The sequence below is a fragment of the Citrus sinensis genome, chromosome 3 (assembly GCF_022201045.2).
Source record: "Citrus sinensis cultivar Valencia sweet orange chromosome 3, DVS_A1.0, whole genome shotgun sequence".
NCBI lineage: Eukaryota > Viridiplantae > Streptophyta > Magnoliopsida > Sapindales > Rutaceae > Citrus > Citrus sinensis.
The window spans coordinates 28,000,576-28,028,006 of NC_068558.1; the positions used below are offsets into that span (position 1 = coordinate 28,000,576).

At 33.9% G+C, this 27,431-nt stretch overlaps 2 protein-coding genes across 2 annotated transcripts; both read left to right on the top strand.

The window, feature by feature from the left end:
• The first annotated feature begins 12,456 nt into the window (after positions 1–12,456).
• LOC102629100 (putative gamma-glutamylcyclotransferase At3g02910) lies at positions 12,457–13,171 on the top strand. Its single transcript, XM_006478365.4, has one exon. It carries the CDS (start codon positions 12,542–12,544, stop codon positions 13,103–13,105), a length of 564 nt encoding a protein of 187 aa, XP_006478428.2. The 5' UTR covers positions 12,457–12,541; the 3' UTR covers positions 13,106–13,171.
• A 6,115-nt stretch (positions 13,172–19,286) lies between these two features.
• Positions 19,287–27,015, top strand: LOC102629391 (histidine--tRNA ligase, cytoplasmic). The gene is made up of 7 exons (XM_006478366.4): positions 19,287–20,714; positions 21,628–21,807; positions 22,928–23,185; positions 23,591–23,725; positions 24,193–24,474; positions 25,724–25,864; positions 26,446–27,015. The coding sequence occupies exons 1-7, from the start codon at positions 19,410–19,412 to the stop codon at positions 26,743–26,745; spliced, it is 2,601 nt and encodes an 866-aa protein (XP_006478429.2). The 5' UTR covers positions 19,287–19,409; the 3' UTR covers positions 26,746–27,015.
• The last annotated feature ends 416 nt before the right edge of the window (positions 27,016–27,431 follow it).

Consider the following 27,431-nt stretch of genomic DNA (forward strand, 5'->3'; position numbering starts at 1 on the left):
TAACAAGTTCAGAACTTACTTGGCTGCAATCCTTGTTTTCTGAGCTGAAGATTATCAAGTTGCCAACTCCTGTTCTCTGGTGTGACAATCAGAGTGCAGGTGATCTAGCTAAAAATTCAGTATTTCACTGCAAGTCCAAACATATAGACCTGGATATTCATTACATTAGAGATAAGGTTCTGAATAAAGAGTTAGAAGTAAGATATATTCCCACTGAAGAGCAAGTGGCAGATGTTCTCACTAAGCCTCTGTCATTTCCAAAATTTAGCTATTTTCGTTCCAAGCTCAATGTAATCAACAGACCCTTGAGCTTGAGAGGGGATGTTAAGGAAGCTCATGTGAGCCAAATAGTCAGCAGAGCAGAGGATTGTAACAACAACAGCTCACAGTTACAAGTTGATGACTTGGCATGCCAGCTAACACCTGGTGGTTATATAATTTCTTGTACACGTGAATATTAGTTTCAGTTAGTTAATAAGTTGTTAAGCATGATTAGCATGTGAGATCAGTTAAGCTAATATTAGCTGATTAGATACGTGAGTATATAAAGCAAACTTTGTACATTTCCTTTGTAATCTTGATTAAAGGAAGTAAAAAATAAATTCTCATAATCTTATCATTTTCTCTCAATATTTCTTTGTTTCCAAACAAGCTGTTTTCTCACTCAGAGGAGAGGAAACCTGCGACAGCTTTACTAGCCAACTTTATTCAGCTTTGTGTCAAACGAATATCGAAACTTTTATTGATGACCAGCTCGTCAGAGGAAATGAAATCTCACAGTCTCTTCTTGATGCAATTGAAGCATCAAGCATATCAGTTATCGTACTCTCTGAAGGGTATGCTTCTTCCAGATGGTGTCTCGATGAACTTTTAAAGATCCTCGATTGCAGGAAAGAGTATGCATAGATTGTGATACCAGTTTTCTATCGGGTCGATCCATCACATGTGAGAAAGCAAATTGGGAGTTTTGGGGTTTCATTTTCGAAGCTTGAAGAAAGATTTCCAGACAAGATGCAAAGTTGGAGGAGTGCTTTAACTGAAGCAGCCAATCTCTCTGGCTTTGATTCTCATGTCTTCAGGTAACAGTCAATTTATTATGAATTTTATAATTATTTTTATTTACTCAAGTTCTAGTGTTATATAACTAATTTCAAAGCAAATAATTCTGTATCTAATTAAAAATCGGAACTAATTAAAAACTCTCCTTTTGGTCTCTTTTTGAACTTAATACTATGTTTTTTGTATTTGCTAGGAATGAATCTGAACTTATAAAGATAGTTGTTGATGAGATTTTGGAGAGGCTGCCTAAAGTGGTTCCATCAAGAGTTGGAGTAGAATCAAGAGTTGAGGAAATTGAATCTCTATTAGCTGCTGCACCTATATTAGCGATTTGGGGCATCGGTGGTGTAGGCAAGACAACAATTGCTAGGGTGATTTTCAACAAAATCTCCAGAAATTTTGAAGGTTCTTGCTTCCTTCAAAATGTAAAAGAAAAATCGCAGAGCCCTGGTGGATTAGCTGGATTGCAGCAAAAACTTTTTAAAGAAGTATTGAAGTATGTAAATGTGATTCCTGATATTGACTTCAACTTTAGAAGGCTCAGCCTCAGGAAGGTTCTGATTGTTCTCGATGATGTGACTAGTTTCAGACAAATAAAATCCTTAATCAGAGGTTCTGATTGATTTCTGCCTGAAAGTCGTATCATACTAACCACAAGAGATCAACAAGTCCTTAAAAATTGGGTTGTGAAAGAGAGAGACATTTATGAGATGAAAGTATTAGAACATGATCATGCCCTTGAGCTTTTTAGTCGACATGCCTTCAAACAAAACCGTCCTCCTGAAGTAGGTTATAAGGAATTGTCAGAGAAGGTAACAAATTATGCTCAAGGTGTTCCTTTAGCACTGGAAATTTTGGGTTGCTATCTATTTGGAAGGGAAAAGGAAGTTTGGGAAAGCGCAATAAACAAATTGAAAAGGATTCCTAATATGGAAATCCAAAATGTGCTCAAAGTAAGTTTCGATGATTTGGATGATGAAGAGAAAAATATTTTTCTGGACATTGTTTGTTTCTTTAAAAGGGAAGATAAAGACTTCATTATAAAATTTCTTAATGCTTGTGGCTTTGATGCACAAATAGGAATAAGTGATCTTGTCAATAAGTCTCTTATTGTCATACACAACAACCAAATAACAATGCATGATCTGCTACAAGAAATGGGTAGGGAGGTTGTCAAGCAAGAATCTGTGAACAATCCAGGAGAACGCAGTCGACTGTGGCATTATGAGGATATTATCGAAGTTTTGACCTTTAATACGGTAAGTATTTTTTTTTAAGAAACATATACATTATAATATTATTTGGAATGGTACTGGATATGTATTCTCTGCTGATAATTATACATAAATAGATGGGTTATAAAATCAATAGAAGAGTTATTTGTATATAAAAGTTTGTAGTCAAACATATATGTTACAATGTTTTTTTTTTTTTTTGGTCCTACACGTCGGTTTTGCATTTGCTACCTAACAATTACTATCAACTTGAATTTATAGATTTGATTTTAATTTTATGTCTTTTATTGATTATTAGGGGACTGAAAAAATTGAGGGCATCTGCTTCGATATGTCTAAGGTGAAACAGATCGGTCTAAATTTGGATACATTCACAAAGATGCATAAATTAAGATTTTTGAAATTCTATAATTCAATCTCTGAGGGAAAGAGCAAATGTATGGTATCTAATTGCCAAAGGTCCTATACTTGCTAAAGTGAGGTACTTTCACTGGGATGGTTATCCATTGACATCATTGCCTTCAAATATTTATCCAGACAAGCTTGTTTTTCTTGAAATTCCTGATAGCAATATTGAACAACTTTGGGACTGTGGTTTCCAGTCCGAAGCTTATCCGCCACGTATTGAGCTGAATGGCAATTATAAATTGGATCGGAATGTGATCGAATGAATTCTCGAAGATGCTCTGCAAAGCATTCAGCATGTTGCAACTGCACGTTGGAAGCACATGAATGCACGGGAGGAGGTGCGTCTTTAACTCTCCCATCTCAATTTAATTATACATTTTTTCTTTTTTTTCTCTTTTAAATTTTTTGTTAGCAAATTTTTCTTTTTAAATAATGATTTGTGTGGTACAGATATCTTATCCAGAATTTGAAGGTTTTGCCATATTACCTGGGAATGAAATTCCAAAGTGGTTTAGCTTTCAAAGTGTGGGATCTTTGATAACATTGAAGACTCCACCTGCAGGTTGTTTCAGTTATAAAAAAGTAATCGGTTTTGCTTTTGGCGCTATTTTATCATTTCGAGACCATTATGATGATGTGTTTGAATTGTTTTGTGACATCAAAGTCAAACCCAAAGATTGTAATCCGCATGTGATACAGATATATCGGGACCTGTATTGTTATGTAGAGTCAGATCACTTAATTTTGGGGTACTATTCGTTTGGTAATGACGATTTAAATAGTTTTCGGGATTGCGTTATTGAGGCAGTTCAATTCTATTTTAAGAAAGATCAGGATGACTCTGAACGTTTGGAATGTTGCGGGGTAAAAGAATGTGGGATCCATTTATTGTACGCCCCAGATTCAACGAAGACCCAAGCGGAAGTTTCAATAATCAACAAGAAGAGGAGCCACAACCCCAGCAGATGACTGAAATAATCTTGAACCATCATCCATCACATGCAGCTGTTACGTTTCCGTAAATTAATTAATCTTCCTATATGTAGCTCATTTTGCTGGCTTGGTTTCCTTCCTTTGTATGCGTTTTCAATTCTTTTCTTCAGTTTCTAAATACAATTAATTACTAACCGAAATAATAAGGCCGAGTAATGAAAGAGCAAGCAAAATTCACACTTCATGTTCTCCAAAATAATGAATCAGTGGTGGCAGACCCAAAAAAAAAAATATTTATCATGACTAAACTATACAACAACTAGATGTAAAAACTGAAATTTTATGGGTAAAACGTGAGTTTTAAGAAAATTCTCTTTTTTTTATAAAAACTAATAACTAACGTAACTTATTTAAAACAATTTGATAAATTTTACTCACACACAAGCACACAAACACTCAATAAGGGTAAAAGAGGAAACAAAAAAAAGTGGGCATTATAATATACATTAAATATTTTTATAGTGTTAAAGTTTTAGTGGACAGTTGATAAAAATTACAAACTGAGGGTGAAAAATCAAATAAATTCAAATTTTTATTGTATTTTTTTATAACATGGTAAACTTTGAGTATATAACAGATAATTTTTCTAAATCAATTGTTGGGTAATACTATCATTGCAAATTTAAGCAATTTGTTGTTTTGTACCAAGAGCAGGCAAAATGGTAAATTCATATAGCATTGATTTGTATCATTTTCTTTTTATTTATGAAGTTATTCGTTAAGTGCAAAATCAATATTTTATTACTCAATAACGGTCAACTAATGTAATTAACTGGCTGCCAGTGTGGCAAGAAGCATTAACAGATGCATAACAGAATCAGAAGCAGCTCTCTGCAATTGCAAGCACAAGTTGATCAGTTGATTACAAATAGGCTAACTGTTATTTCTATAAACATATAATAGCTTATATAAGTTCTGATATATTCTCTATTTGATTCACTTTCCATTTTATTTTCTCTAGTTTTCTTAGTTGCCAATCACTCTTCCTAGTAACAAAGTCTTTCACTTTCATTGAACTGGTAACAAAGTACTAAAAAGAGTCCAAAAGGCAAAGTAAAGTGTTCACTTAATCCAATAGAGCGGGATCAAGTGACAAACTACTTAAAGGACAAGATTCTTGGTTGATCACTTAGCAGTGATCATATTCCAACCGTTGATGATGCCTACTTCAAAAGCCCTGATCAACTTCGCCCTTGTAAGTAATCTTTATATCAAATCAATAATGTTGCGTTTAATTTCACATGTTTCTTGGGTCTTTGCTTTGCGGAAAATACCCGAATTTTTTAAAAAAAATTTGACATTTTTTAGCGACGAAAAAAGTGTACATTTAACAATGAAATCTAATTTTTCATTGCTAAAAGTATACATGCAGCGACGAAATTCAATTTTGTTGCTAAAGGTCTTAAATTTTAGTAGAAATTCATGCACCAAATTTTTTTTAAAATTTTCACATTTTTTAGCAACGAATAGAACTCGTTGTTAAAACTATTTGTGGCACAAAAACACATGCTCTTTTGGCATATCAAAGAGTTTTAGTGACGAAATTTATTTTCGTGACCAAAACATGCTTTTTTGGCATATCAAAGAGTTTTAGTGACGAATAGATTTCATCGCTAAAACTAAATTTCGTTGCCAAAACATGTCTTTTGGCATAACTAAGAGTTTCAACAATGAAATTCATTCATTGCTAAAACTACTTTTAGCGACGAAAAATGTTTGTCGCAATAAATCAAATTTTGGTTGCTAAAGGTTTGGGCGCCAATATTTTTTTCCCACTTAATTTTTTGGAGACAAACCTAATTTTGGTCATAATATGTCCTCTTTACTTTTATCGCTAAAAGTGATAATTAAATAATATTTTTTATACTATGAATTTAGTGATAAAAACTTTTTTCGTAGCTAAAAAGCACTTACAGCGATAAAAATATTTTTGTTGCTAAAAACCAATATTCTTGTAGTCATACTTGTGATCATTCTAATCAAGCTCATGTTCATGTATCTAAATCAATGTAAACTGTGAATCTCTTTTAGTGCCAGAATGTGCATAGCATCTGTTGTGATGTCTACAATTGAAATTTGTTAAAGTGGTATTTTCTTCCGTGTTAGATTAGATTAATTATTGTTTTCTTGTTGAAATTTCATCTCAATATAGGATTTGTTGTGCATCAATGTGTGTATGTCTAGCAACATTTACTCCGCAGTTCAAATGGTGAAAAATCTTATAGATCTTCCCTAATGAACAAACGAATCATTAAAAAGCGATAGAAATTTCATGGAATGTACTTACAGAGTATGTGACTTAGCTTAAATTTTGTAGAATCTCATTTGATAGTTTGAATAAAAGACATTGGTCCAAAACTTTCCATTGAGTGTTTCCAGCAAAACCTTAGCATAAGGGCACACTAGATTTTAATTTTAAGTCTTTTAATTTCCTTTTCCCATGATTTTTCTAATCAAGTTATTGCTTTATCTTTTTTGTCAATTGTTTTTTCTATTTTTTCCTTGTAATTTGATTGAGGTGAGACTTGCGGTTTATAACTATCACATTGCAATTTTCAAATGACATTAAGTAAAACATTGGTGAATTCAAGAGCCAGCCTCCCAATTTAACCTCAACTTTATATTAATGAGGTACTTGAATGTTTATCCGTTTGTTTAGCCTATGTGTTTTGGTTGCTTGAGTGATACTGCTGGCTTGAAGTTCCATTAATGGACCAAATTCAAGGAGGGTATCTTTTGTAAGAAAAACAAACACAGTGAGATAACAATTTATATAGTTGCTAATTTAAACAACAACGTAAACCAGCAATTGAAAATCACAAATGAAGAACATAAAAAACCAAAAGAGAAAGGAAAGAGAAACAGAAAAATAAACTCGAGGCCTGCACAGGACAGTTTCCTTAAAACAGATTTACCACCTGCTGTTTTGCTTTAGGTTTGTTGGTAACTATTTCCCAGGATACAACGGGTACGAACTATCAGTCAAGCACAAACTGATAATTCCGGCGAACCACAACAACGGCAAACTCAATCAGGCAAACAGACGAAAGAAGTATGAAAGAAAAATTACAAGTGCTCTTTGTGCTAGTTTCAGTGTGTCCAAAAACAGAAGAGGAGGTGCCTTTTAATTGTTATAACAGGCAATTCATTTAATTCAAAAAACCTGAAATTGTTACAACAAAAAATTCAAAAGGAAATTAAAAATGTGCCATGAAAGCTTGGATAATTTTGGGTTGACATTCGCGTACGCAGGACGCGCGGGCGCACACAAGTTCAATCAAATCGGTCTTGGATTTGCACCCCTCTGGTGCACGCACTTGTGGAGAGAGCCTCTATCCTTATAATTCTTACTCATGCATGGTTAAGTGGTTTATATATAAACACTAATCCCTAGGCTTCTTTTTCCCATGTGGGATAAGCCTCATTTCCTTTCAAATTTCCAACTTCAAGGATGAACTTTGAGAGACAATGCCTCATTAACCCAAGCACCATTTTGAGAAAATAAAATTATACTTTTAAAGTATTAACAGAGTACAATCCGAACCTCACATGATTTCCCACTTTCGCTAAGTGGGACCTACTCAAAATGTGCCCTCAAAATAGCATGATATGCTATTTTTTCAACATCTTTAATCTGCCTATCAGCTTCTGCGGCTATGATTTTTCTTAGTTGTAGATGTGATGACAAGTTGTGCATCATTTGGTCCTGTTTCGGGTTTCTCTATTTGTGGTAGTAGCCTCGCATTAACTACTTACGTGTATAATTAAGCACTGAAAACTGAAATTTATGATTTATTTGTAGGTGCTAAGTATGGAAGCATTAATGAGTGGTACTGTTATACTTTTTAGGCCCAACTGCAAGTTTGTAACTGATGATGGATTCTATTAATTCACAGTCGAGAATGTCCTTAACAATCAAAATGAACCTATTGGACCATATAGGACTTCAGTGTTAACCCTGACATAATTCCAGCCAGTCAAACTGATGCCAAGACTCAAGCGAAGGTAACGTACACTTAGTATTTAATCAGAGATGAAAATTTGGTGACTGTTTATTATTATTCAGTTTTTTTGCCATTAAACATCTGAATGATGAATAATCACCTTACATTGTTTCAAATCATTTCCGTTTAGAGTTTTGTTCTCTGCAAGCTAATTTGTTTTGAAGGTGATAAGGGCTCTAATGATGCTATATATACGAGCAAGAGAAAGAGATTGCAGGCGGGGAGGGACAAGGATAAAGAAACCTATAGCAAAAACAAGGGAAGTTTTGCCCCCCATATTGCAAAACACAGACAGTGGTGTGCCAGAATACTTTGTTCTTAATCTAAGGGCTGTGTTATTTAACTGCGAAGCACTTGACTTGGACTTCGGCAATCAGAGTAATGACTATAGGGATGGCAATTTAACCCGGACCCAGACAAACCCGGATAATCTGGATTGAGTTTAACCCGTACTGGAAAATTTTAAATCTGGTATCCAGATGCTATTTTCTTAATCGGATATATCAGGGTCCGGGTCCGGGTCCGGGTGAATCTGTAAATCCAGAACCCAGACCTAGATATGTTTATTTTAATGTTATTTTTTTTAATATAAATAGAAACATCAAAGGAAAAAAATTAGTTGTGCCCTAGTTTAACTTTTGAAGTCACAGCCGCCAAAGCTCAAAGCCAAAAATTACCTTATCAAATCATTGTGAATGTGTTGTGTTCCTCATCTTCACTACCAAAGCCCAAATCAAACCAACATGCTTAACCACCTCCGCCGCCGATGAATGTGATATGGGTTGAAAATGCCACCGTCATCATCAACGGCTTGAGGGCGATTGCGGCTGTTGTATATAACCACCATCTCGATATTGGTATCTTCAACAAGGCCGTGGGCATCATGAGTAGCTTGACCAATGATATTTTTTGGAAGTTGGCCGAAGAACGTCATTTCATTCTCTTTGGGTTCTGGTTATTGAAAATTTGAAATGGGTATTGGATTGTGATTTGATGGGAGTGTCATGCAAGGTAATTGTAAAACAAGTGAAGGTTGTAAATGGGATTTTAAGAGTGTTTTTTTTTTCCTTTTTCCCTTACACGATTGTGGCTTTGAGAAGCTTTGGTTGAGTGATTCAGTGCTGATCGTTATTCCTTGGAGTGAGTAAAGTCTGTTAAAGGTTTTTTCAAAGTAAATAGATAAATTAGATTAAAAATTATCCAACTTTAAAACCCGGATTTTTTCGAGTTAAACTCGTACCGGACCCGGAGTTGAAATATACGAGTTATTATCCAAATCCGGTAAGATGAATTCACATCCGGGTCTGGAACCGAAAAGGCCAAACCTGGATCCGGACTCAGAATTTTCCATCCCTACTAATGAGCATTCTCATGATGATGATTTTCTATAGGGCTGGGCAAAATACCCAACCCGACCCGATCCGATCCGATCCGACCTAAAAATTATCGAGTTCAGTTCGGATCAGATCGGATTGTTAACAAAATTTGATCGGGTGTAACTTTGCCAACCCGATCGGATCATGATTGGATCGGATGAAACCCGAGCAAATCGCCTTCACGAACGAATGTTACGAGTTTATGTCACTGATGATCGGAAGGCAATCACGTGTTTGGAAAATCCCCCCAATTCACGAAGTAAGAACCCACTGCTTTTTTCCTTTTTCTCTCACTATCTTTTGATGTTACTATGATTCTTATGATTATTGTACGTGCTATCACTCACCCATGTAGTGTTTATATAGTACAATAAGTGTAGTTTAATTCAAATCAACTTCTTAGAGTTATTTAAATAAGATACATCTTATGTGATTAGAATTAAAATAAAATACTAATTTTATCTTATAAGAATCCTAGACAAACTCTAAGTTTATCTTATTAGTTACGTTAGATTAATCCAGCTCATCACTGGCGCTAAATCTAACGCGTGAAATAGTAATAAGATTGCATTGTGATTTGATCTTACATTTTTATTCACATCTATTCGGTAATTCTAAAAATTAAAAGTGCAGGCACTATGCAAGATTTGCATGGATCCTAAATCAATTCAGGTCAACCTGTTTTCTCGGAGGCGAGTCATTAGAATTGTAAGTTCTTTTAAGTCTTTTGCATACTAGAAACAAGAAGAAAGTTTCTATTTGCTTATTGATGTACACATTATCAGTGCGATAACTGTCGTCAAGTGTATTCTGTCGACGTCATTGCTCCTGGGAGAGCACTTCGCATGGAAGACTCTGTAAATGGAAAAGGCAGTTCCCATAATGTATCTATAGACCTGGAATCTGCGCAGTTTTGTGTCCAAGTTAAGGGATAGTGAGTGGAATATTTTTCTGGCGGTATGTTTTAAAACCTATGAATTTAATTTTGATTTTATCCAATGTTATCTGGAAAATGGTTTATGGTTATTTTTAAATTTGTGGAGGGTAACAGAAGCGTTAAAATCACATTAAGGGATCACCTCAGAATGGAATTCGAGTATGAAAATTTACTTGGAGTTAACTAGTTTTACTACAGATATGCTGACTGCACTAAATTTACTATCAGCCACATGAGGATAACCTTCACTCAAATCAACTTTAGAGTAGCAGGTGCGTAAGATGAGATAAGAAGGCAAAGGCTGACCATAATAAAAAGAATACGCAGAATGCAAAGGCAGACCAAAAGAAGAAGAAAGTCTGGATATGTAGAAGCTCTTTCTATACCATGAAACAAGAAATTGGAACTCTCTTACTCTTACACTAATTGATGTTTTTTCAGAATGATTCCAAGACTTAGAATCTATAACTGTAGAAGTTTCGATTCCAAGAATTGCACTTGAGAGACAAGAGCTTATTACAATGTGTGCTAGTTTGCATGTATAGCAGTGTGCCAGTGAATGTATTTGTGAATGCTTTCATAAACACATATGGTTAGCCTATTTGGTAAGCTGCTGTCTGAATCCTTTGATTACTGGATGGATTTGAACTTGGCCTTTACAGTATAGAAAGATTTAGGGACAAGCACCTGTGTAGTTTTATTTTGTAGCATCATGGATATCCTAGCTCTTTGAACCCAAGGAAGAACGCTTGGTTGGTTTAGAGGTGTGACCACTTCTAAACCAAATCCATACTAGTGACTGAAAATGATTAAACTCAGCGTGCATATCTTGTTTTTGAACCCACCAATTCCTTCCAATTTAGAAAAGTAAAATAGTATATAACCGGGAACGTTTCTCTTGACCTCCCTTTCATGGTTTCCATTTGAGAATTAAGAAATTAACTAATTTAATTTTCCTTTCGAGTTTTCCATTGATTTTGTTGAAAATATAAATCATGCTTACAACTCTTTCTCATACACTCTGTCATGCATGTGAGTTTCCTCCTTTTTTTTGGTGTATTAAACCATCTAATATCCGAAAACTACATTGCGTCCCAATTAATTCAGATTTGAGCTGAGTAGGATCACTAGGGTGATAAAGCCCTCCCAACAAGTATTTAATGCAGCTGCACTCTCAAGTCACGAACCGAAGAGCTTAGTTAAGTTGAGTTTCCTACTTTGAACCTCATATTTTGTATTATGTGCATTGGTTTGGAAACATAATCATTAGCAGTTTAAAAAATATTAAAAAAATAAGCATTGCTATTCTTCCTAACTAGTAGTAGTATACAAAGTTTTAATAATCCCAAATGAGATAACATATATCATATGAATGTCGCATAAGCACATGGGATAAAAAAATAAGAGTGGGACTATTGGCACCCCTCTAAACCTCTTAAAACTATTTAGTTATTTTTAAATTTTAACCTTTATTAAAATTACATAATAAGACAATTTTTAATTAAACCTCACTCAAAAGTTAAATAAATTTTTTCTCATAAAAATTCTTTATACCGCATATTTTCGTATAACAATTTTAAATTCTAGTGGCGGCCACATCGAGTGTAGGATTTTACAAATACCCAGTCATGAGTGTCAGGATCTCATACCACCACCACTATAAACAAATTCCCAAGCAGCTAGCCATAGCCAACTTCATTAATAACCCTATCCCACCATACACTCCTCTAAATCCAATCCGGTCCATGTCCATCTCATCAAAATAAATTAGCTCTAATGAATGCCATTGAAAAGGTATTTCCAAATGCAACTAGTTCATTTTGTGCAAAAACATGTATTACAACATCTCACATTTCAAGATTTCCCTTCATCTAAAATTAATTTTCATATTTCTTAAGATAGTAAAAGTAGCTAAGGAAGGCGAAGGCAAGTAGCAAATTAAGATTGAAACCTTTGAAATTTCATACTATAATGAAGAACAGCTCTTTGAAACTTGTTTATTACTCAAGTTCTTATGTCCAAATAAAATATATAAACAAAAGAATTTATTACTACATGTGGCTACAATGGAGAGAAAAAACCGTTGTTTTTTTCTTTTGAATGTAAGAAACACTTTTGTTGAAATGGAGTTTAATAATAAAAATTAAAAAATGAGTTTACACTAATAATTTTTAATTAAGAATATTTTTTTCATTGAAAGAGGTGTTAAAAGAAAATGAGTATTAAGAGGTATTTAGAGAGGTGCTAATAAGCCCACTCTAAAATTAATGAGAAGAATCCCATCACTACTAAAAATTTAGACATGAATGGATCAATCTAATGATTTGCGATCTCTAATTGGGACCAAACAGTAATTTGTCATTTAGAATACTTAGGCCCAATTTAAATCTCTGATTGGGCCAGTGAAATTGAGAGTTCATTACCCAAATTATTTGTGGGACTTACCATTGCCTTAGCTTAGTTCCAAGAGTCAACAACATTTTGTTTTTGCTAATCCCCATCTCCATCTGCGTGTTATCATCGCTGACCATGAGTGATGATAATATTAACAGCAATGAATCGAAACAACAAACCCACTTAATCTTCTCATATGGCACGCTGAAAAGAGGATTCCCCAATCACTATCTAATGCAACAGCTGATGGATCAAAACGCCGCCGTTTTTCTGGGTCCATACTGCACCCACGAATCGTACCCACTCGTCTGCGGGCCCTACAACATCCCTTATCTCATCAACCTCCCGAGGTCTGGCAACCGAGTCAAGGGCGAGTTGTACTCCGTGTCGACTCAGGGACTCGCGCGTTTGGACGAGTTGGAGGGCACCCGGTTCGGTCACTACGAGAGGCTCCCCATTCGGCTTGCTGAGGGCGGACGCGAAGGAAATGACGGAAACGGTGCCGTTTCGGTAGCTGCCGTGGAGGCGGAGGGGTATTTTCTAAATAGGAGTTTCGGGGAGGGGTTGTGGGAAAAGAAAGGGAAAGTTGGGATGAACGAGTACACTGAGTACGAGGGACAAGAGTACGTGGCAATCGACAAGAGGGCTAAGGGTGTTTGTATTGTTGATGAGATTGCGTCCTTTTTGTCTTCTGATTGAAATATTGCAATTAACTCCCTTGTAATAATTTTTATTGTCAATAAAACCACCATTCGTTGGTTAAAAGAGCCCCGACACTTCCTTCACCCCTACGTTATTGTTCCAGCTAAAGTATCATTTCCCTTGGTTTAAAAACATTTGATGATTGTTCAAACTTTTGCCTTTCTTGGTACTTTCTAAACAACCAATTTAGTTTTAAACATTTTTAATCAAGAGATAAACTTAAGTTTTTTGGTCAAACAATTTCTCGAACGTGATATTGATTATTAGGGTTATTAGATTTCTTTACTGAAATTATTGAACTTAGGTTATTGTTTATGTTTGTAACTTGTAGAAAAATCAATTAGCTTCAAAGTGGTTGTACCATTTCCCCTTAAGTTAGACTTGGTTAATTTAGATTTCAAGTGAGGTACAAAATGGGTAATAGGAATTTAGAAACAAGTTATCCTTTCACGAGAATTCAAAATACACAGTTGATTGATTTTAGGACCTGATTTGACTTATAACTAAACCAAAAGTATGAGCCTTTACTTCTTGTTCTCTATTTTTTTTCGTTTTTGAGATCTTTAATGAATTTTTTTGAAAATGTCGTGAGGTTTTAAGTATAATCATTTTAATTACAAGAAATTTATTTATTTTTTTAAAAAAAGAATACATTTTTTACAACAATTATTTTAATTAATTAAGTAATTTCTCTTTATTCCTTAATCTATTTTCCCATAATTTTCTCTCAATAAATCGTGTAATTTATCAGCAATAATAGCATTAATTAATTTTAAGCAATAGCTATACTAGCCCTAGGGTTGACAAATGGAGTGGACCAGTTATTAAATTTTAAATTTTTCTCTTAATTCCTTAATCTTTTTTCCCCATATTTTGTCTCAATAAATCATGCAAATTTCTGAACTCTATTACGGCTATGATGGATTTTACTTGCATGTTCTTGCTTTCTGTTTTTTATATGTATGCAAGGGAAAAAAATAAATAAAAGAGAGAATCAGAGAGATTGAGATATTGAAGTTGAAAGGATATGATCTCATTGGTTGTTATCCCTAAGCTCTCGATGACGCTGTGCCATGTATAGTGTAGACATTTGTTGAAATTGAAAGCCTAATACAATGGATTCTAATCACCCAAAGAAACAAGCTAAGCACCCAAGAATCAATCAAAACAAAAGAACAAAGAAATTGAATCAAGAACAATAAGAAATCAGAGAAAAAACAGAACCAAAAACATAAAGCAATTAGGGCTTGTTTGGTATTGTATCTAAATTATTATTTTCTGAAAATAAAAATGAGAATGAAAATGGTGTTTTATAGTTGTTGTATTTCGAATTTAAGTATGTGTCTGGTATCATTTTCTATATTCTTCATTTTAAAACTGAAAATAATAATATGTGTTCGATAGATACAATTGAGAATGATAAAAATAGTAAATATGTGTTCGGTAGTACTATTTTCAAAAATAATTTTTATTAAATATTTAATATTTAAAAAATACTATGATTTTTTATTTAATCTCCATTAACTAAACAAATAATTTATTGAACAATTAAGCAATAATTCACTAAACAAATAATTTAAAATTAAACAATTATTCCATTATTAAATCATAAAAATATATAGACAAAAGTACCATAATTAACTTAGTATTAGCATTATTGAAAGAAAAAAATTACATTGTCATTTTTTAAAAACTATAACTAAGATGATATTACAACAATTTAAATAAAATAATTATTGAATTACATGATAAACATCACGAATTACAAAGTCGTGGCAGCAGCAGTTGAGACAGAGCCATAACAACAGAGAGAGCAGCAGTAGAAGAGAGTGAGAGCAGCAGGAGCAGAGATAGAACAACAGCAATGGCAAATAGAACAGCAGCAGCAGCAGAGAGAAAGAGAGAGGAGCGGCAGCAACCGAGAGAGAAAGCAGTAACAAAGAGCTTATTCAATATTCAGTGATGGTGAATATTTGTTGAAAAAGAAGAGCAAAAGCCATGAACGAGAGTTGTGAGCTTAGATATAATGGAGAGAGAAGAGAAGATCAGTTTACAGATAAGGTTTTGTTTTAGGAGAGAAAAGAAGTGGAAGTGTTTTGGGAACGTTTAAAATTTTGTTTTATAATATATTTTAAAGTTTGTTTCGTAATTCGCCCAAAACGTATATAACTCGTTCTCGGTTTTAATATTACTGTGTTGAATCTTATTTTATTTGTTTATTTGTTTCTTGATTCAGGTCCACCAAACATGTATTACACTTGGACTATAAAAATGAAAATGGAAACAACCCCTTTGTGCTTCGTAACAAGAGGTGCATATATCCACCAAGAAATCAAGCCTAATGCTTTCACTAATCAAAGAGAAAATGTTTCATGGTTACAGAGTAAGTCTAAGAGAATTCAAGAAGGTTAACTCTTTCTCTCTCTCTCTCTCTGTACAACCCTCTCTCTCCTTGATAACATCTGAGATTGTAGGCTGTTAATAATCACCCTTATAAGGGCAGTTTGGGAAGATCAGCATGTTGCCATGATATTTCCCGCTCAAAATAACTGCCTCCAACAGACTCCCACACGTGCCAAACGTGTGCCTACTCAATTGTATGTCAAAAACGACTCTCAAAGCTTCCGTTTTGATCTGATTTGTTTCTGTTTGTCACTTTAGCTTCTATAGATGACTGTTTCCTCATGTCATCTTCTGCTAAAAGGTTGAATAGGACATGTCTTTTCTATTTCCAGATGAATGTCATGTCGGTCACTAAGTTTTGAGCTCGTTTTCAGGTTTCAACGTGACTACGCTGCAAAAGTAATTATATTGACAAAATCCCACCGAGATCTAAGAGTTGCATGATTTAAAAAAATAAATAAATAAACAGTTTGTTTTAATATAAATGTTGATTCATAAGATTGATTACTTTGTTTCAATATAAAGTTGATTTATATAAATTGTGATTTTTAAAGTTAATAAGGTAAACTTCAATTTATTTCTACTTAAATTAATAATATTTAATTTTTTCTTTAAAAGTGTGAAAGCATCAATTGATCTATTTCTGTTAAAAAAATTGAAAAAAAAAATTATCAATGTGCCCCTATTTGCCATCATGTTCTGAATGAAAATGAGATTAAATTAAAGTTCTCCTAAAAGAATAAATTGAAAATTATCATTATATTGGGGGGTAAATTAAAAATTTCCCACATGATTAACGTGCCCTTTACCACTTGTCCCTTTTGTCATTAGAACTTAGGGTGTGTTTGACAGCGCAACTACCCAAATTCACACTTAATCAATACATGGGTTATGGGTGATATAACGTTAAATGGATATATGAATAAAGTTTCTTTTAATAGTCGAGGACTCGGATAAAAAATCGAATCAAACAGCTAATCGTTTCTCTCCAACACCTACTTTTGGGAAAGCTATTGTATCATACTTACGACACCGAGCTAAATGGACCATTAATTAAACTACAAAGTATGGAAAGCACGTACTACCACTTTCTTAAAATGATAATGATTAATTTGTGAATCTCATTGATGGAATTCGATTAGACTCATCAAATGGTAGATTCTCGCATGTTGAGTTAGTATTCCATCCCCATTAACTATACGTTACACGTTCCTAATTGTTCTCCATGAATATGAAGAAAATGGACATTTAATTCACTAAAAATATGTGGATGAGACCAGCAGCCATGCTATTTGCATATATTCTCTCCTAACTGCGTGACTGTGAGGTTGCCTCTTTTGACAACTTATCATAATATTGATTAATTGTGTAAGTGATGTTTCATGAGTATCAATGTTTTCAACCTTCAATTATGAATTATATTTCTTCCATTTATATAGCCATATCCATATGGCAGTAGAGTTTTTTTTTCTTGGGTAATTTCATTTTTTTTTAATTTATTCAGGTGTACATATATGTATATAATAAAATATTATATATATATAAGAATAGAGAGTTGATCTAGTGCGCGACGTCACACACCTGATATAACAGTTATTTTAGATTTGCTAAGATAATATATGCAAAGATTCGTGTTATGGTTACAAGACAAAGGTGGTTGGATTTGATGGTAAATGACAAATTGATAATTTTCCACGAGTGGACAAATAATTGAATATTTAAAAAACTTGCAATTTATACTACTTCACCACAACAAAGCACTTACATTGCAAACTCCAGTTATATAATTATCTGAAGCGATGTCGTTTAATTATTTGAAGGCAAATGGTGTGAGAAACAATAATCACGCAAAAACACAGAGCTTAATGAGGATAATTGCGTGATAAACAAAAATCACCAATGCAAAATCACTAAGCTTAAAAGGGCAAACAAGGGAAAAAGGAAAAAAGATAGAAGATTAAAAGAAATAACTGTTTATTACTCTATTATCTTTACTATCGGTTCACACATGCATCAATGGCCGCTGCTAAGCTACGTTATTTGTACTAAATTGACAAAGTCATTGACAAAGGGGATTTTACCTTTTCAATCAAGGAAGTTTGTTGTTGTGGAATAATAGTTAATAATACACAGAGTGCGTTTGAAAGTGAAGATGGGCAGTTGTAACTTAAAAAATACAACATTAAAGTATTTAGTAAACACTAATTACTGTAACTTGCAAATTATGTTGATATGATTTTTTTACTTGAATAGTAGAAAATTTATTATATCTTTAATAATTTTGTCAAAATTATTATTTAAAATTTATATTTATTATATATTATTAATTTTTGTTTTATAGTTATAACTTTTTTTTCACAGCAGCTATACCTTAAAAGGTACAACACCTCAACTTCAAATAGAACCATAGTCACTACATTAGCATTATATGTAACAAGTTTTCGTAATTAAGTGGATGTATAATAGTTACACAGATGGCCTCGAATTAGACTGCTTGATGATTGCTGTTTCCATTTTCTAGTTATATTATTTTAGCTGTGTTTTGTAGAAAAAGGGATTAGGAGGAATTGTTGAATTTGTAATTATAGTGTATTTTCTCAGCTAAGCATTTAATATCAACTTGAAATTGCCCTGTTTGAAGTTTCTTTGGTGTGTTTGTCTTCAAGTTTTTGCTTATGATTAGGTTAGAGTTGTGATCCTCCATCTTTGTCTGATGTTACTTTTATTTATTTATTTATTTTTGGTACATAATTATGACTGTCATTGTTATTTAGTTATAGAACTTCACTAAATATCATGCAGTTAGGAGTTTAAGAGGGTGTATATTGTATACTGTGCTACTATTTCCAAGTTAATCTTCCATTGAACTCATATATTATCTAAGCTTGATGACAAACAAGAAAACTTAACTTGTAAGCATCATGCTTTTGGCAATTTGATGACAGCCCAGGTATTCAGATTAAATTTCTTTTTGTGTCAGGTTGTCTACAATGAAAATATTGTTAAAAGTGAGATTTTGCTTCTTACCCATTAGATCAAGATTAGGGATAATTTAAAAAATAATGATAGCTGCATTTTGATCTAATAGTGATTGAAAATGCTATTGAAAAAAAATAGTAAAGCCATATCTTGATCTAATACTGATTGAAAATATCATGGAAAAAATATATATATACAGAAAATTATTCAATTACAAGGTTTTGACTTTATTATAATTAGAGATATCTAATTAGAAATTATTCCCATATTACATATTTTAATGTTCATGCATAAGTCAAGATGATAATTTATATATTTTTTAATTTGTTTACTTTTTTAATAAAAGGTAAGAGGTGATCAAAGATCTAATTTATTTTTTAATCTCTTATCTCTCATTAGATTTAAATCTAACTGATCAATCAAATAAAACTGTTTGAAAACTACTCGACCATACTCTTAGAGAAGAATGATAATATATACTCACACATATACATATGTACATACATACATACATACATACATACATATATACATACATACATGCATATACACACACACACACACATATATATATATATATATATATATGTGAACTAAATCATTTATTTTATTAAAGATTAATGAATGTTTTATAGTATTAGATAGAATTGACCCATGTGAAAAGAATTAGTAACTATGTTATTACTTGTATTGTTGTTAAATATTGGATTAATACCTCTTTAGTCAACTCCAAAACCCCAAACTATTAAACCCTAATGCTAAAAGCAAAACGGCAACGTACACACAGCCAAAACGACAAAGCCCTACCGCGCGGCACTACTACGCAAACACTAACGCTCTCTCACTCCGTTTCTCTCTCTCTCTCTCTCTCTCTCTCTCTCTCTTTCTTTTTCTCTTTCTCTCTCCAAAAGCTTCAACAATGGCGGAGAGGGGTTCAGCCGCCGTCATAACGGTCGGCGGCAAAGGCTCATCCTTCAATTCCTCCTCTGTCTACGCCATTTCCAATGGCCTCGCTCAGGTACGCGTCGACTCATCGGCTCTTGATAGACTCTCTTCCACATTACCCAATCAGAACCCTCCACCTGTCACAAAATTCCAAATCCCCATTCCCAAAACCCTAACTCTTGAAGAATCCCGCGCTTTTCTAACCGTCCTCCTGAACAAGCTCCTCCTTGGTTCCTCCATCCGTACGGCGTTTCCCGTTCTCATTTCAGAAACTCTTAATTCCCAAACCGAAACCCTACAATTTGAATCAGTAGATGTGACTGAAGACGAACGCATCGTTTTAGAGAAATTGAGTTTACCATCTGTTTTGTCTGGAATTTGTGCCGTTTTGGATCACAAGTCATCGGCTTTGTCGGCTATTATTGATGCTGTGGCTGCGTTGTCGTGTGAAGCGTCTGGAGCTGACGTGGCGGCCTTCAATTCGATAGATTCGGGTGACGGGTTTACTGCTAAGGAGGAGATTGGGGTTGCTGGTGATTTGAAGGTGTTGCTTAATGGGTCTAAGTTAGTGGGGAAAATGAAGAGTGAAGATATTTTGGAAATTCCAAAAATAAATGGGAAATTAAGAGAGGTTGTGAAATCAGTGCATTCAAGTACAAGAGTTGAGTTGAATTCTAGTGTGAAGGTTGGGATAAGTGGGACTGCCAAGGCTGTGGGGGCAAATGTGCTAGCATTGGCCGCGGCAATTCATAACTTGGGTGAGAGTAGTTTGTATCGCGCAAAAATGAACTTGAATTCAATTAATAGCTATGGTTTAAGGAGCTTGTTTGAGAAGGATTGCTTGAGTGGTGATAATTTGAGAAAGACGTACAAGTTGGTTTTGGATGCAAATTTTGAAGAGGATTATGTGAAATTTTTGCGCGAAGCAAATGTTTTGTTGGGGATGGTGTGGAAGATTGTCACTTGGGAGGCAGTGCTTGCGTTTGTTGCCCTTGAAGGTGGGGAATTGTTGGGTGAGAAGGTGAATGGAGGGGATGTGGTGGTGGATAAGAAGAGTGAGAAGAAAAAGAAGAAGGCGGTTTTGGGGAAGGGGACAGGGGTCATAGTGCAGTTGATTAAGGATCGGTTACAGAGTAAGAGCTTGGGGATATTGGAAAAATGGAGTGAGGATCTTTTTTCATTTTTTGATCCAAGGGACCCAGAGTTTGATGGTTTGTTGACGAAAATCAGAGAGATTGTGGAGAGTAATGAAAGTAGAAGGCTTCCTAAGCTGCCTAAGGTAATGATGTGTACTTTAATTTTGTTATTTTGGTTCATTTCGAAAAGATTGAGTAAAAACATTCATTTCAAAAATATTTGAGTAAAAGTATTGAGTATACTGTACATATTTTAGCATTATAGTGGGATCATGTGTGTAATCATGCAAGGCTAGAGAATGCATGGAGGCTGTTACCTTTTAGTGTAAAAGTTAATAATATAGTCATTTCATGGCTTATGATGACTATTCTTAATTGAAAAAATTATAGATAAACATGAATTGCACCCAAAGTTGTGATGTTGAGCAAATTCAACCCAAAAAAAAAAATATTGATATACATTCACATGCATGATGCTAGACCACTGCTAAAGTAAGGTCAGTAAATATATCATGATACTTTGGAAAAATCATTTTATATTCGATTCTGCATACCTTTGCAGACATTTGATGTGTTATTAATTACATAAAAGGCCTTTGGTTTAGTTGTTGCATTGCAAGTGGGAGGTCTTGGATTTGACCTTTGAGAATTTTATTGAGATTTAGTTCATTTCTACTATTAATTTATATAATAACACTATTTGGTATTTAAATTATGCAATGTATGCTAAGCGGGATTGGACATTAATAATCATTTTGAGGAACATTTGATTTTCCTTTTTTTTTTAAAGGAAGCTACTTTTCCTATTTAATGTTAAATTTTATTTGACATCACCAATGTAAAAAAGGATTATCTTTCATACTTATGCACTCTTTTGGGTGATAGAATGGTATGGCCTATCTGTGTAATGTCTGGTCATTTAGATTTTTCCATACTAGTGGAGAATTCAGATTAATTCATCTATATAATTCTTTTTGACCATCTGTGGCCATCCTTTCTTTGGCTTGAGTGAAGTCTGTGGCATTCTGAAATTGTGTGAATTATTGTGGATTTCAGGGTACTCGTGATTTTGCAAAAGAACAAATGGCAGTAAGAGAAAAAGCATTCTCGATTATAACTGAGGTTTTCAAGAGGCATGGTGCCATGGCCCTAGATACTCCTGTATTCGAAATGAGAGAGACCTTAATGGGAAAATATGGAGAAGACTCAAAGTTGATTTATGATCTCGCTGACCAGGTAAATTCATGATCACTAGTTGCGTCAACTCAGTCCGTGTTTTTTCCTATTTATTACTTTTGTTTTTTTTTGGGGGGGTGGGGGGGGGGGGGGCGCAATTTGTCCTTATTTGTTATCATCATCTGTTTATAGTTTCTACCATGTCTTGATACTTCTTTGACACCTTTTGTAGAAGAGAACAAATGAGGGTTGGTTTCAGTTGCATCATTTAAAGCTTATTTAAGTATATACGGATTTTGGATTTAAGGCGAAGTCTGTTTCTAGCATGTAACTGCTTGTTGCCAATTGCTGCATTTTGCATGTTTATGCTCTTCCCCCCCCCCCCCCCCCTTCCTTCATTTTGTTGGGGGCTGTTGTGATTCACTGCACATGTAATTTTAACTTCATACAATAATTGAATTATTTGGACTTATGCTGTTAACTTCCTCCTAGTTTCCTCAAAAGCATGTAAAACATATGTCCTAATTATTTGGAGAACTAGCCATGTTGATTGTAGATGTCTGATTTGCTGAGAGAAACAGACAGCGTTTTGCACTTCTTCATTTATGTCCTTTTTGCTAGGAAAGAATTAAACACGATGCATCAATTATGTGGGTATCTTCGAGCTGTTGAAAATGTCATCTTTAGAATATATTATGGCTGGCTGACTTTTAAGCCCTTAATCTGTAAATGAAAAGTGTGATTGCTGGGACAACCAAATGCTAGTTGATGATGTAGCTTTGTATCTCAGTTATACATTTTGCACTCCGGTTTCACGCCCAAAGTTGGTTAAGGTTTTGAGCATGGAAAGAATTGATTTACAATTTCCTTCATTTTAATTTCAGTTTTACCAGTATGGCCATTAATTTTGAAACCTCTTACTGCTTGTAAACATTTAAGTGATAGTTTCTTTAGACTAATCTTATATTGGGTTTCTCTTGATCCTGAGTCAGCATCTAAATGACCTTGTATATGTATTTCATGATTTTGTTAATCCATTATTTGCTGAGGATTAGTTGGGGCTTTTGGGGATTGATAAGTATTTCATTGATTTTATTTTGTTCATTTGGATGCAAAAGAATATATTATACTTATCTATTTTTGGCAGAATATAACTCTTCTTTTGGTAACTTATTTACAGGGCGGAGAGCTTTGTTCTCTACGATATGACTTAACTGTTCCATTTGCTCGGTATGTGGCTATGAATGGCCTTACATCATTTAAAAGACACCAAATAGCTAAGGTGTATAGGAGGGATAATCCTTCGAAAGGAAGATACCGAGAATTCTATCAATGTGACTTTGATATTGCTGGCCAATATGAACGCATGGGTCCAGACTTTGAGGTAGTGAAAATTTTGACAGAACTGCTCAATGAGCTAGATATTGGAGATTATGAGGTAAATCTTGCAAAATGTGTTCTAGCTGTGTTCATATACAATTTGGTTTTATGATGTTTTCTCCTGGCTTCTAAGAAATTTGAAGTTGATATGTGAATACAGCACACGTGTTTACTTGACTTGGATATCTGATTTGTATCTGTAAAAGCCCAACTGGATATGTTATCTGTATCTAAATATTTCATACTATGGATTTGTTTGGAGTTAAACAGATGTGGAATTATGTTGAAGGCCATTGAAACATGCATATTTTTATTCTGCAATTTTAAGGTCAATGAATTTGGGATTCAATTAGAAACCTATCACAGTAGCTGTTAACCCAGTTAATTCAACAGTCATTGGCATTCAGTATTCAGAACCTTCTTGAAAATGGTCTCATCTTTTATTTTGTGATGTATTTCACAGATAAAATTGAATCATCGGCTGTTACTGGATGGCATGTTGGAAATATGTGGGGTGCCTTCTGAAAAATTCAGAACTATATGTTCAAGTATTGACAAGCTAGACAAGCAATCTTTTGAGCAGATTAAAAAAGAAATGGTAAGTAAATATTCATTCATACTATTGCACTATGTTCTTTGGTTCCTGTTGGTAGCCTTTGATGTTTTTGTTGGTTGATAAATGGTAATTTTAATATTGTTCAAAAATTAAAATAACATGAAGAAAGAAGTGAGCATTATTATCTAACCAATTGATTAATGCACTTGCCTGTGTTATATGGAGGTTGGAAGTCAGTCTAGCAGCCGTAAAATATTCTGCGAGAGGGCGGCCATATTCTTTTAGTATTTTTCAAATTAATATATAGCAGTTTTGGTTCTAACTTATGTGAAGATCACTTTGTTGAATTTTCCCCTTTCTTTTCTACTTATTATATCTTGCCTCTTTTTCTTGCATTTGTATTCTTGTTAGATTCTTATTGTTGAACAGTGGATCTTTCTATATTTTATTAGGTCATCAAATGATGATTTTGCATGGTTAATGATATTTTAAATATCAATGTTTGCTAGGTTGAGGAGAAGGGCTTATCTTTTGAGACAGCTGATAGAATTGGAACATTTGTGAAAGAAAGGGGATCTCCTTTGGTATTATTGTCAAAGCTTAGACAGGAGGGCAGCCTGTTCTTAGAAAACAGTTCAGCTAAACTTGCATTGGATGACCTTGAAATTTTGTTTCAAGCTCTAGAAAAGTCAAAGTGCATTGATAAAGTGGTTTTTGATTTGAGTCTTGCAAGAGGTCTTGACTATTACACTGGTGTCATATTTGAAGCCGTTTTCAAAGGGGCCACACAGGTAATTTTTCATTATCCTTTTGGATTTACCTGTCCTCATCAAGTTTTCTTGAAAGAGAGGCATTAGGCATATATGAATCAACGTGCCTTTATAATCATATTGTTATTTTGACATTTGATGCACCAATTCTAGGTTGTTTATCCATAGTTATGCTTATGGACCATTTAGGCTTTGCATTGTAACCTATCAAAGCTGTTCTTACTGGAATAAATATGCCAATCAAATATAACTTTGAATGAAAAGCTGGAGTTGTGTTTTTCAGAAATACCAGTGACATAAATTGAAGCAATTTTTTGTTGATTTATTTATTTTCTCTAAATTTCTTAGGGTAAACATCAAAGTTTTATGTCAAAATAAAACTTATTAAACAACATGCTATTATTTGGTTGTCTTCCCATTGGGAAAAACCTGTTGCTATGTTTATGTGTGCGCTTTATGAAGTGATGGTAGAATAAGTGGGTTTGAGTGTGGAATTTGGTTGCATGAGAGTGCCGGTTGTTGAGTTGTCGGGTACTGATCTTATATTTATTAGGAGTAAGGGTGCGTTTGGGATTGAGGTTTTAAGCTACAACATTAAAGTGTTTGATAAACACTAGCTGCTATAGCTTAGAAGCTATGTTGATATGATTTTTCACTTATATAATAGAAAATCTATTATATCTTTAATAATTTTGTCAAAATCATTATTTAAAATTTATATTTACTACATATTATTAATTTTTTTTCATAATGACAGTTTTTTTTACAGTAGAAGCTACAACATATCAATCCCAAACAAGACCTAAGTGGTAAACGGATGTTAAACAAAAATTCTTGGGATGGATATTGACTAGTTAGAGAAATTCCTGTGAATTTGGATGCCATATGCAGAAAAAGTAAAAAAATAAATAAATTGGGGGAAGAGATAAAAATATTCCCTGCACCATTGAGCATTGTTATAATACCTGAGAAGATGTCAAATTTGCTTACCTTGGGAACATCTTTTTTCTTATATCTTTGGTTGTTTATTGGGTTTAAGCCAACAAACCTTGGTGTGTTGATCACTGTTTATGATTCACACTAAGATATTTACCCTTTTTTATCATTATCATTATTATTTTAAAGGAATTTATAAGCTTGTATTACTGCTTATGTGCATTAAGTTGTTCACTCAGGCTGTTGTTTGTTATTAGTATGATGAAATCTGTTCACCTTGCATTTTTTCCAATTTATTTTTATGATAATGTGACTAACTTGTTTATGCAATCAGGTTGGTTCAATTGCAGCTGGTGGACGTTATGACAACCTCATCGGAATGTTTGGTACAAAGCAGGTTCCTGCAGTTGGTGTCAGTCTTGGAATTGAGCGAGTCTTTACTATAATGGAGCAGATTCAAAAAGAAAGGAACCAGGTATTAACGACATTCAAGTGCATCTTTATAACTATCTGTATATTTGTTTTACATAATAATATCACTATGTTATCTATTAATGACTTTTTATTTAATCGATTTGTATGGTAGAAGCCATAGATACAAAGATATTGTTATTTTTACCAAACAAATCCTTGGAAAACCAACATTGCCTAGTTTCTGGCATTGCATAGCTGTGGACCTAGGGTGCAGGGTGGTATTGAGCTCCAAATTGTGGCTAAAATATTACCATTAATCATTTCGAGTTTCATTGTACTTGAGGATTTAAGGAATGGAAATTTGTTTACCCTCTTTTTTACTCTCTTTATTGCTTATTCCCCTTTTCTTTAAGCTTTTTACTTGTTTACCTTTTTTTGTTTGAAGTCCCTGTCCAAAAACTCCTTGATGCATTGTGCCTTTGCCTGTACAACGTTTAGATGTTACGTAGTTGCATCTCTCTCAAGAAAAGAGGGGAAAAAAATCATATTTGGTTCATTAGGAAGAAGTTAAAGAAATTGTGTCAGGCTTGTTTCTTCCATCTACTCCAGTGTACTAATTATTGTTCTTTTTTTTGTTGGCAGATAATTCGAGCCACCGAGACGCAAGTACTTGTGGGCTTGCTCGGGGATAAACTTCCTCTAGCTGCTGAACTGGTCAGCGAGCTGTGGAATGCCAAGGTGAAAGCAGAATACATGGTCCATAAGAAAGTGATGAAGCTCATTGATCGTGCCAGGGAGTCGAAAATCCCTTGGATGGTAATTGTGGGTGAGCGCGAGCTGAATGAAGGAATAGTAAAATTAAAGAACATTGACACCACTCAAGAGGAGGTTATTTCCAGAAGTAACTTTGTTGAGGAAATTCAAAGACGATTTAACCAATGAACGTAATATTTAGTTGAAGCACAACTTTAAGCCATTCTGCTACGTTACACAACGCTTGGAATATCAATTAATCTGCATGTCATTAGCTGCAACGGCATGTCTGATATCTGCATCTCGACATATTGGTAACAAACGTGTAAAAAATTGAATGGAAGATGATTTGTTGTTTGTTTTTTCCCCCCTTTTTCCCCTGTAGAAATTGTCCGATATTATATTGGTTGTCATTTTATAGATTCGAGAATTTTAATTAAAGAATTTTGATTGAAATAAGTGTTGTCCTTGATTTTATGAAGTCCTTTATGGATGGACAATTTTGTTTGCTTAAATTTTTACAGTAGTTAAAAAGTCTTCATAAAACATCGTTGAATGCCTTTGATGACCATATTACTCTCGGATGACTATTTTTACGCATATTCTTCGGAAAATTCCGAAGAAGGGGAAATGTTCATTTGAGACTCCTAAATGATGTTTCATGTAAATTAAGGGCGTTCAATGATGTTTTATGCGTTCTCTCGAAATTTTGAAGAAGAGAGGAAATGGTCATTAGAGACTCGTAAATGATGTTGTATGTAAATTTGAGGGTCTTTAATTATGATTTGGATCTAGTCAAGGCCAGTAAAACTACTATGTGCTTTTTTTTATAATTTTTTGTCACGTGTATAGCATTATTTATATATATATATATA